Source organism: Lolium rigidum, chromosome 1 (assembly GCF_022539505.1).
Source record: "Lolium rigidum isolate FL_2022 chromosome 1, APGP_CSIRO_Lrig_0.1, whole genome shotgun sequence".
NCBI lineage: Eukaryota > Viridiplantae > Streptophyta > Magnoliopsida > Poales > Poaceae > Lolium > Lolium rigidum.
Genome location: NC_061508.1, coordinates 108,132,136 through 108,145,331, shown reverse-complemented (window position 1 = coordinate 108,145,331; position 13,196 = coordinate 108,132,136). Strand labels below are relative to the sequence as shown.

At 51.1% G+C, this 13,196-nt stretch overlaps 1 protein-coding gene across 1 annotated transcript; it reads left to right on the top strand.

Moving 5' to 3' along the window:
* The first annotated feature begins 1,932 nt into the window (after positions 1–1,932).
* LOC124649902 (chloroplastic group IIA intron splicing facilitator CRS1, chloroplastic-like) lies at positions 1,933–12,785 on the top strand. The gene is made up of 8 exons (XM_047189472.1): positions 1,933–2,052; positions 2,135–2,467; positions 3,128–3,326; positions 10,945–11,199; positions 11,393–11,523; positions 11,783–12,133; positions 12,221–12,377; positions 12,501–12,785. Exons 1-8 carry the CDS (start codon positions 1,933–1,935, stop codon positions 12,641–12,643), a joined length of 1,689 nt encoding a protein of 562 aa, XP_047045428.1. The 3' UTR covers positions 12,644–12,785.
* The last annotated feature ends 411 nt before the right edge of the window (positions 12,786–13,196 follow it).

Sequence of the window (13,196 nt, the reverse complement as noted above, 5' to 3'; positions counted from 1 at the left end):
ACAACCGAGGGAGTCGGTTGTATGCCTCTTCCCAATCACCGTACAACATCTTAAATGCGGCTTGCTTCGCCTTCCATGCCTTCCCATACTTCCCATACTTCACCTCATAACCGAAATGTGACTTCACTGTATCAATGACTTGCTTGATTGTCATTGTTGGGAGTGTCTTAATGCTATTCGATAGTTTGTAAGCGATAAAATTGGATGATAACTGCCGGTGAACATCTTTCTCTTCCGGGTCATCGAGGTCCTTGCCCTCGCACATATGAGTCGAAACACAACTTGATATGTGCCATTGCGGCCCTCCTTTAAATGGTCTTGCACGCACAACCCATGGACACCGGTCATCCTCACATCTAACCGTGTAACGCTTGTTCACGTCTGAGTGAGCCACCTTGAACGGACGGAAATACTTAACCGCATACTCCTTGATCCATATTTGAAATTCCAACAAGGTTTCAAACTTCACTCCTTTTTCGATCCCATACCTTTTGTGATTCATATCCCGCTTCGAACTTGGCCTTGGTCCGAGCACAAAGGTCTCACCACCGTCTACCATGGCTTTATTTGCAAGACTAAGATCACGGAACAATGGTATCCGGTGATCCCGACCAACTACCTTCTTGAAAATTTCGGCTTCTTTAGCCGTGAACCCCTCTTCATCAAGCTCCTCCTCGGGACCTTCATCCTCCGATTCTGATGCATAGCATCGGTTATAAGGTATGTCATGGTCCATGTCCTCTTGCGCACAATAAACATCCAAATCACCAACCTCATTGTCATTGGGATCACCCTCGGACCCGTTGCCCTCATAGTCATCATTATCTTCTTCCATTGCTTCATAATTGCCATTGCGAATCGGGCTCGGTGGTTGGCTGATTTCTTGTTGGGTCATGACATCTTGGGTCATCGGAGGAGGACTACTTGTTGAGATGTCAACATCGGGTTCAACAAACGGGCTCCTACCATGAACTGGGGAGGCATGCCGGTTCAAGTCCAAGTGTGGCCGCGACGATACCTTCTTTGTGGCAAATAACTCGAGAGCCTTGTCTTGCGATTCGGCCACCACCTCCTTGTATGCACTCCACCTTTCATCTGAGTTGAGATTCATTGTCTTCCAACGATTATGCATACCAAAAGAAACATTATACCTTCCCTCCAATTCTATGTCATCCGTTGGGCTCATCCATTTCAACTCAATCCTCACTTTCTCCACAACCTCGACATAGTTGGGACTTCTTTCAAACACCATCACCACCTCATCGGGGTCTAACTCGACATTGCCTTTCATGAACTCGTCCTTGTCCACATAGTGGACACTCACAATTCTCGCCATCTATAACCAAATTACAACAACCCAAATGCATCAACTATACGTATATTACATTATAGCATATGCATTTCAACAATAAAATAAGAAGATAGAATGGTGGCCAAATAGATCTAGGTCTAACCCTAACTACATCTATGTCACTAAATAGATCTAGGGCTAACCATAAACTACAAATCTTACATAGACACATACAAACCACCAATAGACTATACAACAACAATAGAACATAGAACATGACATCAATTTTTCTAGGGTTACCAAGATTTACCAAAATAGAACCAAAAACATGACATCAAATGGACAAAATGAAGTGGATGGGAGAGAACACCTCTTTGCATCAAGGGGGACCAAAATCCACCAAAGAAATCTTCAGATCTAGGGGATTTTGGGGAAGGATTTGAGAGGGGAGAGAGATGGGGACTCGCCCTGGCTTCTTCCTGGTCGGGATGTGAGGGGTAAGTGCTAGGTGGAGCGGATGGGGGCGGCCCACGCGACTTAACATATTCCAAAGGGTAGCGCCCCTGCTGGGGGAGTTGAACTTTGAAAGGGTAGCTCCACTCGTTAGGGAGCTGAACTTTAAAAGGGTAGCGCCCCCATGAATGGAGTTGAACTCGCGAATTGTGGGACCAGCCTCGCCACGCTGGCACAAGTTCAGCGCCAGTGACGGTGGCGCTACAGAGAAGAGGGTAGCTCCCCTGCGAAAGGCGCTACTAAAAAGGGTCAGATTTTGAATATTTTTGAAAAAAGAGGTCAAATCGTGCTGAACTTTCGAAAAAGGGTCAAATTTGTCGAAATCCACAGGAGAGGGGGAGAAGGAATGGGAAAGAGAGGCCGACTTCTAGGGCGGTTCCGTGGTCCGCGGCGAGGGACCAGGACCTCAAGGTCGCGCTGCGGCGGGAGAAGAAGGTGCCAGAGCCGACGCCCGCTGAGCGGGTGTTGGAGGCGGCCGAGCTGCAGCGGCTGCGGCGGGCGGCGCGTGGGATGGACAAGTGGGTGCGGGCCAAGAAGGCCGGGGTGACGAACGAGGTGGTGGAGGATGTGCGGAGGGAGTGGTCCAGCGGCCAGGAGCTCGATGGGGTTCGGGTCGTCGAGCCGCTCCGGCGGTGCATGGACAGAGCTAGGGAGATCCTGGAGGTGAGAGTCATATGCTGTCTCTGTGTGGTCGCCCGGTTCAGCGTCTCTGCTGAACTTGGTTTTGAGCATTTTTTTTTCCTTCAAAAAAGGAGCGACAAAGATTTTGATGTTGGTGCATAGTCATGATGAATAGATAGTGCGATTTTATGCAAGAGATGCTACGTGGATGCATTTCTTATTGATGCAAGCACATTATCGATTATCTCTGTTTTCCGTACAGTGTGCTGCGAAATGCAAATTTGGAATGCTTGTGTCCCTTGCATACATGTATCATGTATGTGGCAAAGAAATATGGATTTTGATATAAATGGTCTAAACTGATAATGGTGGATTGGAACTGTAGTGAACTGCGTAGTCTAAGGTCTGCAAATCATACTAAAATGTTGGCAACGTGGTGCTAATCTTGCAAAGAGTATTGTGCTGAAAGTAGGACATAGGTCTTGCCACTGTTGTTTTTTCTGATGTTTGGTAGATTTATGTTTTGGTGAGTTGAGAGCTGTTGAGTGAAGGCACTCATCATCACGTCCTAGAGAAATTGTGGTCAGAGATTACTTTAATGCAAATCCTACTTATTTATGAACTGTTTTAATTCTTCGATGACCCAATTAACAGGATTTGCCTCAAAATATCAAATCTGACATTTTACTTCCCTTTGATCAGAAAAAATCAGGAGGCTTAGTTGTTTGGACAAAAGGAGATATACATTTCGTAGCTAATATTCAGAAAGTTCCTGTGTTAAAATGTACTACCCCTGAACCCGAAAGGACATATGGAAGCATCTCTGAGTCTTTAAGAAATGGCAACGGTGACGCTTATGGTGCTTTCCGAGAGATTGATCAAAGCATTGGTGTTCATACATACGACGAAGCACCTATTTTTTAGATAATAGGCAAACATATGCCCGACTTTAAATTAATAAAGCCACGAAGGTAGCAATTCAGATACACCAGCTGGGCATTACAACTTGGCCACACATAGCGAGCGCCTACGATAAGAGTTCCAGCGATAACAAGGGAACAAACAACAGAAGAACAAAGCAAGGCTCCCAACCGTCTTGACCGTCCAGGTACCCGTTCCGTGGCACGGCCTACTCCTTCACGGCGGCGTTGGCTTGAGCGCCGCGTACAGCTCCCTTAGCTCGCGTGCCATCCAGCCTAAGCCCTCCTTTTCTCTTGATTTGCATTTTAGGCTCCACAGCTGCAAGAAAATGATGATTTTGAAAATAATGTCAGCTGGGTTAGCAATAGTTTTCTTTTCAATGGCAAGTTTATTGCGCACATGCCACAAAGACCAAGATTGGGCAAGGAACAGGATCCACAACAATTTTCTGGGGTAACCCGAGAAGCTAGAAAGAATGTCGTGAAATTGGGCAAAGTTGGTGGGGCACCAGTTGCACCCGAGCATCTGGCGCGTAACTGACCACGCAAAAATCGCCAAAGAGCAGGAGAAGAAGATATGGCTAGCATCCTCTGGCGCCCCGCACAAGGAACAGAGCCCATTGGACGGACCGTGGCGAGCAAGTATCTGTAACCCCGAAGGTAGTTTATCAAGCGCTAGCTGCCAGGAGAAGATTTTGATTTTGAGCGGCACCGGGGCTTCCCACAGGTCTTTGAAGTGGGCAATAGACGTGCCCCGCGAAAGCGAAGAGTACATGGATTTCACTGAGTAGGATCCGGACTGTTCCAGGTGCCAGGAAATCTGGTCTTGACCCTCGGTGAGAATAACCTCAGCCATGGTATGTTGAAGCTCGACCCATTGTCGCAGGCCCTCTGGATCAAGAGAACGACGAAAGCGAACTTGCAGATCACCTTGGTAGATCGCGTCAGCAACCGCAATATCTTGGTTGTCACAGATGGCATACAGCAGAGGGAAGGACTCTAGGAGGGGGCCCCTCCCCCACCACCAGTCCTTCCAGAAACTGGTTCTAATACCATTCCGCACCTTGTGCTTTGCACCAGCCTTGAACAGATGCTTGATCTTGTGGAGGCTTTTCCAGAAGGGTGACCCTCCCTGACCTGAACCCGCAAACAGATCGGAGGCGTCCGCATACTTAGCACGAAGGATACGAGCCCATATCGTGTCCTCATCCTGATAGAGCCTCCAAATCCATTTCAGAAGAAGCGCCAAGTTCATCTTTTTGGTATTGAGCAACCCTAGACCTCCCACTTCCTTAGGTCTGCACACATTTGGCCAGTTCACAAGATGGTATTTCCTTTTTGGCCCCGCGCCTTCCCAAAAGAACTTAGAGCGGTGCGAGTCAAACCTCGCATGAATCCCGTCATGGAGGAGGAACAGACCCATTGCAAACATTGGGAGATTATCTAGGCACGCATTGGAGAGGATGAGTCTTCCCCCTGACGACATCAATCTTCCCAGCCACGGTTCGATTTTGGTGGCGAGTTTCCTCACCAAGAAGAGCCACTGTTCCAGGGTAAGTTTCCTGTCCGAGATAGGGAGGCCCAGGTAAATGAAGGGGAAGGTGCCTAACTTGCAGTTTAACTTGTTAGCGATATCCGTTCGCTCCTCAAACCTCTGTCCCATCACAAATACCTCGCTTTTGTGGTAATTGATCTTGAGCCCAGACATATCTTCAAAACACATCAGCAGAAATTTGAGATTGGCAATATCCTCATCGGAACCCTGGATGAGGATGAGCGTGTCGTCTGCATACTGGAGGTGGGAGACGCCCCCAGGCAGAAGGTGCGGAGCCAGACCGTGAATATGTCCGGCCTTAGCAGCAGCAGTGAGAATACCCGACAAGGCCTCACCAATGAAGTTAAACAGCAGCGGTGAGAGGGGATCTCCCTGTCGAACCCCTCTCTTATTCCTGAAAAACGGCCCCACTTCACCATTGATCGAGATAGCAGTTTGTCCCCCGGAGACAAGCTGAGTAATCCGATGGATGTAGCCTTCGTCGAAACCTTTGCAACGTAGTACTTCCCCCAGGAAGTCCCAGTTCACTCTGTCGTAGGCCTTTTCGAAGTCAAGTTTGAGAAGCACCCCATTGTGCTTTCTCTTCCTCAAGTCGTGAATGATTTCCAGCAGTGCCAGCGGGCCATCAAGGATGTTCCTTCCTTTTATAAAGGCAGTTTGATTGGGGGATAAAATCCTATGAGCTATCGGATCCAGCCTAGAGGCATAGGCTTTGGAGACGATCTTAAAAATCACGTTGATCAAGGCAATCGGTCTGTATTGCGTGATTTGGTCTGCGCCCGGGACTTTCGGAATGAGTGAGAGAATTCCGAAATTGAGCCTAGAGATGTCGATGCGCCCCAGCACAAAGTCGTTGAGAATGTGAAGAACCCCAAGTTTGACCTGCGGCCAAAATTTCTTGAAGAACACAACAGGAAAACCGTCCGGGCCCGGGGCGGTGTCAGTCTTCATGTCTTTAACAATGGCTTCGAGGTCAGACTCAGAGAAAGTATAGGTCAAGTTCACATTCTCCTCCTCTGAGACCCGGTTGTACCTATCCCAGGTATCCGGCGCCAACCCACACACCCTTGGGGCTGACGAGCCAAGGAGGTTCCTGTAGAACTCATACACGTGTTGTTGGATGAGCTTTGGGTCTGTGATTGTCCCGCTGTCCGAGATCAGTGCTGAGATATTACATTTCCTTCTTCTGCCATTGGCGATGGCGTGAAAGTACGCGGTGTTCGCGTCGCCCTGCAGTGCCCACTTGACTCTGCCCCGCTGCCTCCAGTGCTCCTCTTCCATCTTATAAATGTGCAGCAGCTGTTCTTCCAGGTGATATCTAGATGCCCAGGCGTCTTCGTCAAGGCCTGAGGAGTCTGCCAGGACGTCGAGCTGGGCAATCTGCGTCAAGAGGGCCTTCTTTGTAGCCTTGGAATCCCTACCAAGGTTCTGGTTCCAGCCCCTCAAGTATTGTCTTATTCCCGTCGACATGAATGACCACCAGTCAATGATGTCGCGACCTCCTACGTTGGACAGCAACCTGGCCCAGGTTAGCTGCATCAGCGGGACAAAGTCTGGGCGCTCAAACCAGCTAGTCTCGAAGAAGAAGCGGTTGGAACGCGTGGGGAAACCCTCCCCGGTATCAAACACCAGCGGCGTGTGATCGGACCCAAGGCTGGTCTCGGCCGCAAGAGAGCAAAGTGGGAAAATGGTTTCGAAGGAAGCAGAAACAAAAACTCGATCGAGGGCAGAGCGAACTGGATTAAGCTGATGGTTAGACCAGGTAAAGCGCGCCCCTGTGCGCGGAATTTCCCTTAGTGCCCAAGTGGCAATGCTGTTGTTGAAGAGATCTATGAGAGTCCAGTTAAGGTTGTCATTGTTCTTGTCTTCAGCCGCCCTGATAAGGTTGAAATCCCCTCCCATGAGGATCGGAAGGGCACAGTTGGCGATTTTATCCGTAATCTCGGCCAGGAACCCCCTGGAGCGAGCATGGTCCGTAGGACCATAGATACCAATGACCTCGAGCTTTTCCTTGGTAGCACGATGAAGGATAGATAGGCTGAGGAAGAATTGACCCCTGTCCATTCTTCCCACCTCAAACATACTGTCTCTAACTCCCAGAAGCATGCCTCCCGATTGGCCATTCGCCGGGAGCCAGGACCAGAAAAATTTCTCGCCAACTTCAAGGCTGGCAAGCTCGGCGTCCGTGAAGTCTTGTTTAATGGTTTCTTGCAACAAAACCAGATCAATATGGTGAAGCCTGAGGTAGTCTTTGAGCAGAGTTCGCCTCCCCCTACGGCCGAACCCCCGGATATTCCAGAAGAGGGCCCTCATTGGCGAACCACGCTAAGAGCCCGTGCTTGGCGGGTTATCGGTCGGTGCCCAACAGGGGTGGGTCTGCGGGCGATTCTCTTCTTTTTGGGAGCAGTTTTCTTTACTTTGCCATGTCCCGGGATTGGTTCCCCCTCGGAACCTCCCTCTGGGCAAGTACCTTCCTCCCTATGGTCAGTACTTGCCCGAGCAGCTTCTTCTTTGGCTTTAGCCGTCTCCTCTTCGATCTTTCTTCTGGCTGCGATCAGTTCAGCTTGGGCGCGTTCACGGGCTTGGAGCAGAGCCACCGCTTGGGCGGGAGACCCGTCCGAAGATTTGAACAAGATACAACTGTCTCTAGCCACCTTAACAAGATGCTCTACCGAAGAAGCTTGAAAAGCAACAAAGGAAGAGGGGGAGATAGGGTTACCTGGCGCAGGTGTGGCGGAGGACGGGGTAGCAGATACTTCAATGGCGGCCGGGGAAGCGGATGCTTCGACGGAGCCCTTGAGCATGGAATTCTTCTCCGCAGTGGCCCGCATGGCGCGCTCCAGCACCGGGCCAGCAGTAGCCCCTTTGGCTCTCGCGCTTTTGCGGAGGGCTTCCGCTGGCGGGGCCTTAGAGCGTGGCGCACGAGCAACCGCTGCCCCCAGAGCTGGGATTGGGGCATCCAGCATCAGGAGTTGGCCCGAGGAAGGCGAGCCGCCCTTAGAGATCGCAGGGGCTTGATGAAGGACCAGAGGCGGGGTAGACACAGGGGGCTCCATCGGGGGCTCAGACTCCGCCGCTTCCAGCATCAGCTTTCTAGATGGGCGATCGTGGTTGCTCTTGCTCCTGCGTTCGCTGTTCCGCCGGTACTCCTGGTCAGACGAAGCAGAGGGAGGAGAACTCCAGCCCACCTCCTCCCTATCAGCCTCAGACAGCCTCAGGGCCTTGCCAGGTGTCGGAGAAACCCTTTCCTCCGACGAGGGCTCGACAGGTAAGTCTAGCAGCAGGGGTGAATCACTATCAGAAGCTTCAGGAGACTTGGGCTTGGCTTGGGAAGAGAGCGACGCCTTGATGATTTGCGCCACCAGGGGAAGATGTTTCCAGAGGGGGTCAGATTCGATCCATACTGGCTGCGGGCAGAGTCCGGGATGGAAAAGATTGGTTCCGCAGCACAAGCAGGAGGAGAGGTCGACGAGGACGGCGCGGCCTCCATTGGCACTGATTTACGCGGTCCACCTCCTCCAGCACCTGGTGCTGAGGCGGAAGAACGCTTGTCCTTTAGGTGTTTGCCCCGCCGGCCGTCCCAGCGATCTTCGTCAGTCTCTTCGCAGTCGTCATCCTTTTCCCCTGTGTTGTCGCCGGGGGGGAACCTCGGCGGAGCCCGAGGGGGAGAGTCTTCAGCGGCAGCAGTCTCGCGGAGGATCTTGATACGATATCCTTGCAGGTTGACGAAGAGCGTAATGTACTCTGGGAGCACGTCTCCTTTGCGGCATCCAAACGACATTCTGACCGGCGCCTCCAGGTGATCAAGGGAAGCCTCGTCCACCGAAATAGGACGAGCCACCTCCCTTGTGGACAGCAGCAGACGCTCCGCCAAGCGCAGGGGAGGCGGCACCCCCAGCAGCTTGACCCAGACCTCTTCCAGAGTCTCAGACGCAAGCGGGTCACCCAGCGGAATGGTGACCACGGCCTTGATTTTGCTCGACGGCAGAGTAAGTCCGCCCCCACGGATCGCAATACGGAGGCTTTCCTTGGAAGGGAATACGACAGCGAAGTCTGAGGCGGAAAGCTGTCGCACCTGCCAGTTCCAGTTCTCGTCAACCAGGTCTTTGAACTCCTCTTCGACTTCTTCTTCCGAAAGGCGCCCCCCTTCCAAGATGACGGTGGCCGAGTTGGAGGCCGGGCGTTGTAGCTCTTCTTCGGGAACGTCGATGCAGAGGAACCCCTGGCGTCCTCCACTGAAACCTGCCCAGTACGGAGCCAAAACCTTGGCGAAGGCGGCACACATGGCCGAGAGATGTCCCACTTTCTTACAATTGACGCAGAAAGGCTCGTCGGTGCAGTCCGCCTGGATATGTCCTTGTTTCCCGCAATTGTAACATGTAATATGCGCAGCATCTGGGTTTGCAACAGCGGTCTCCCCTGAGACGGTGCCATCCCCAAGATGCGGAGCAGAGGGAGGGCCTTGATTAGCGCTAGGCTGACGGAGATTCCTCCGACCCGCATTCTTCCCAGATGCGCGGCCGCGAGGAGGGGGCGGGGGGGGGGGGAGGGGCACGGGAGTCCTGCCGTGAGCGTTCCCCCTCGGAACGCCACGACGAGGAACCCGCCCGGTCGAGGTCGCGGTCTCGCTGGCGCTGCTGACAACGATGTTCCTCCTGCTCGCGGTCAAGCTTCTGCCGAAGGTCTTGCTCGCGGTTGCGGGAGTAGCCGCCTTGGAAATCATCATACGGGCGCTTGCCGTAGGAGGAGCGATCACGATCCATGTGTACCAGGTGGGGAACAAGGGCGCCGGAGCAGGGGTCGCGGCGGCTGGAGAGGAGCTTGGCGGCGGAACGGTTGCGGCGGATGTCTCGAGCGGATGCGGGGAAGGCAAGTGTGAGATCTAGGGTTTGTGGGGGAAGCCAAAACCACTTAAGACCCGACGGCGGGAGGGTAGAAGCGTCCCCAACAGAAACCCTAGGCGCGCTAGGCCGCACATCCTCACAGAGGGCTACGTGGCGAAGATCCGACGGTTCGATCGAAAGGGTAGAGCGGTCCAGCAGAAGAGATGGAGGTTGGGCTGGCCCAAGCGGCCCCACCCCCACCGAAGGATGCACCTGGGCCTCCCTAGCAGGCCCCCGTCCCTGGGCCGGCCCACCAGGCCCCGCGTATCGCAGGTCAGGGCTCCCCCCGCTGGGGGCAAACCCTAGAGGCGGCGGCGGCGCCTCCCTCGACTCCGGCCGCCCAGGGCACGGAGGAAGCACCAGAACGAGGTCGCCGACGCGGATCGACGACGAGCCCGAACCCTGACCGCCGGAGCCCCCGTCGGCAGGAGAACTCCGTCCCCGATCCAGGACCCCAGGGAGCGGTGGGAAGTGGGCAGACCCCAACGGCGGTGGCGGCGGCTTCGGAGCAGAGGGGCACGGCTCGAGGCTCCCCTCCCTTGGGGAAGCAGACGATGGCGACGGCGGCGACGCCCGCCCCGCCGGATCTGGCCAGAATCTCCCCAGATTCAGCGCAGAGGCTGGGGGCGGCGGCGAAGTCACGTCGGCGACCGGCGCGCAGAGGTCCGACTCTGAGTCCTCGACCTCAGAGCAGACGGGGGAGAGGACAGCAAACCTGTTACCTTTTCGTGCCGCCGCCCTGCGACCCCCCTGGGTGCGGTCAGAGCAACGGCGGCGGCGCCGCTCCGGGAGGGCGAGGTCCCAATCGCCTCCCGAGTCGCCAGAGCAGGCGTGGCGCTTCGTGAGACACATTCAAAGACCAAGACTAGATACACTAGAGGAAGAATCTCGGCCAATTAGTTGACACAGTTTCATTGAATCTACACATATTTTAGGCAGTATTTTGCCCGAATCCATGTTAATTGATTTAGATCGGAGGGAATACATGAAAACTAAACAGAAATATCAGGAGGCAGATCAACAGAGGACACAACACAAGTAAATTAAACTAGTTTGGGGCAGAGCCCTTTCGCTCATCCTGTAATACCTACAGCTGACAAATACGACATAAACCTACTCTCTAATATCCAGTGCGTACAGAAACTCTGCACAAATCTTTCCACGACGAAGCACCTATCGAAGGAACACTCTATGAAAGAGAAGTCAACAGACTGTTGGACAGTTTGGGACCTCGGTTTATAGATTGGTGGTGGAACACACCATTGCCTGTGGATGCTGATCTCCTTCCACAAGTTGTCCCAGGCTACAAGACACCATTTAGACAATGTCCTCCTGGTGTGAGACCGACACTAGCAGATGGGGAGTTGACATACTTGCGCAAGCTTGCACACCCTTTGCCGACACATTTTGCCCTAGGTGAGTATGGTATTAATTCCCATATTTTGCTCATGTTATTTAAGTAAATTGGAAGTTCCAAATAGCTGTGGTTTTATGGGATGATTAAGTGTTAACTGCCTCCACACTCTACATTCTTATTATGTTATGCATGTGTCACTTTAAAGTTCCACAAGAAACATTGTAAATATGTCTGAACTAATATATTTGGCAGGCAGGAATACAAAACTACAGGGTTTGGCTGCTGCTATTCTAAAGCTTTGGGAAAAGAGCCTTCTAGCAAAGATTGCAGTGAAAGTGGGTATCCAGAATACCAGTAATGAACAAATGGCGTGGAATCTTAAGGCAAGAACTGTTCCACATGAAATCTTGTTATGCTACTTATTGTGCATGTAACTATCAAACACACGAGATCTCCAAACTAATGTACTGTACAGAATACTGTGGGAGCTTGAACTCTATGATAGTATTTTAGAATAAGCAGTTAAGTATGCATTCATGCTTTCTTTACATTGATTCTTAATTGGTAACCCGGTCGTTGTCTTTTGATGATTGGTTCATCTTTGTATCTTCATCTGTGTAAAATGGATTCTCCTCGGTGCAGCATCTTACTGGAGGAACTATCATATTGAGAAACAAGGCTTTTATTATTCTATATAGAGGCAAGGATTTTCTTCCTGGTGGAGTTAAGCGGTCTGTTATTGAACAAGAGGCACGGGTAGATGCCCAGCATGTGAAGGAAGAAGAAGCCCGATTAACGGTGATTGACTCCCTTCAGATATATGCTGGTTTACCATCTGAGGAAAGTTCTGTGGGGACTTTCAGGGAGTATCAGGATTTCCAGGTTAACCATGTGCATGAAACAACTGAAAACAACCAGGCCATGATAGAACTAGAGGCTGAGAAGCACAGATTGGAGAAGGATCTGAAAGACCAGGAACGGAGGCTTTTCATTGTAAGACCTGATCTACACTAATGCTCTTGTTTGGAATCCTCAAACTTCTAATAGTTCCTAACGAAACAAAACTGGTCTGTACTGCAGCTCACTAAGAAGATTGAAAGATCCAACCAGGCGCTGGCAAAGCTTCATAGTTCCTGGAACCCTTCAGAGCCATCTTCAGACAAAGAACTTTTGACAGAGGAGGAAATGATGATATTCCGAAAGATTGGCCTAAAGATGGATGAGCATGTGCTCCTTGGTATAGCTTTCCGCCTTTAACTATAGCATTTGTGTTCACACGTGCTCGTATCATTGTGCAGGTGACCAAGAAAAGCTATTTATCCTCTGATCCCAAAAATTATGTATCCTTTTTTCCTTGCAGGAAGACGCGGTATCTTTGATGGTGTAATTGAAGAGATTCATCAACACTGGAAACACAAAGAGATTGTGAAAGTAATTACCAAGCAGACTCGAGCTTACCAGATAACATACACATCGATGCTGCTTGAGGTTGAGACGGGATGAATGTTAATAGCAACACAAAAGCTCACAAACAGCCACGCCATAATACTTTACCGTGGAAAGAATTATCGCCGCCCAACAAAATCAGAACCCAGTAATCTTCTGACTAAAAGAGAAGCATTACGAAGATCAGTTGAGGTTCAGCGACGAGGGGTAGGGATACGCATGAAACCTTTTTTTCCTGCCAAATATCCATTTCACCAAGTGTTGTGCCTTATCTTAGCTCCTTTCATTTGATTTGCAGTCAATGAAATATTATGTTTGGGAGAGACAGAAATGCATTGAGGAATTGAACTGGAGACTGGTGAGTTGACAACATGATTTCTTGAATATGAAGTATCAAGGGCACCATTAGACCATCAATAGTGAAGTCAATTTTCATACACTTTTGTGGCTAGAAATTTATCTGTGCTTTTATTTTTGCTGTGCTGCAGGCCAAGGTGACAATGAGAATCAGGAAGCTGACCCAGTGAACAATGGGGAATTTAAACAGGGTATGGAAATGAATTACGATATTGAATAACCATCTCACCTAGGCTTTTTTCTGTTTGTGTCA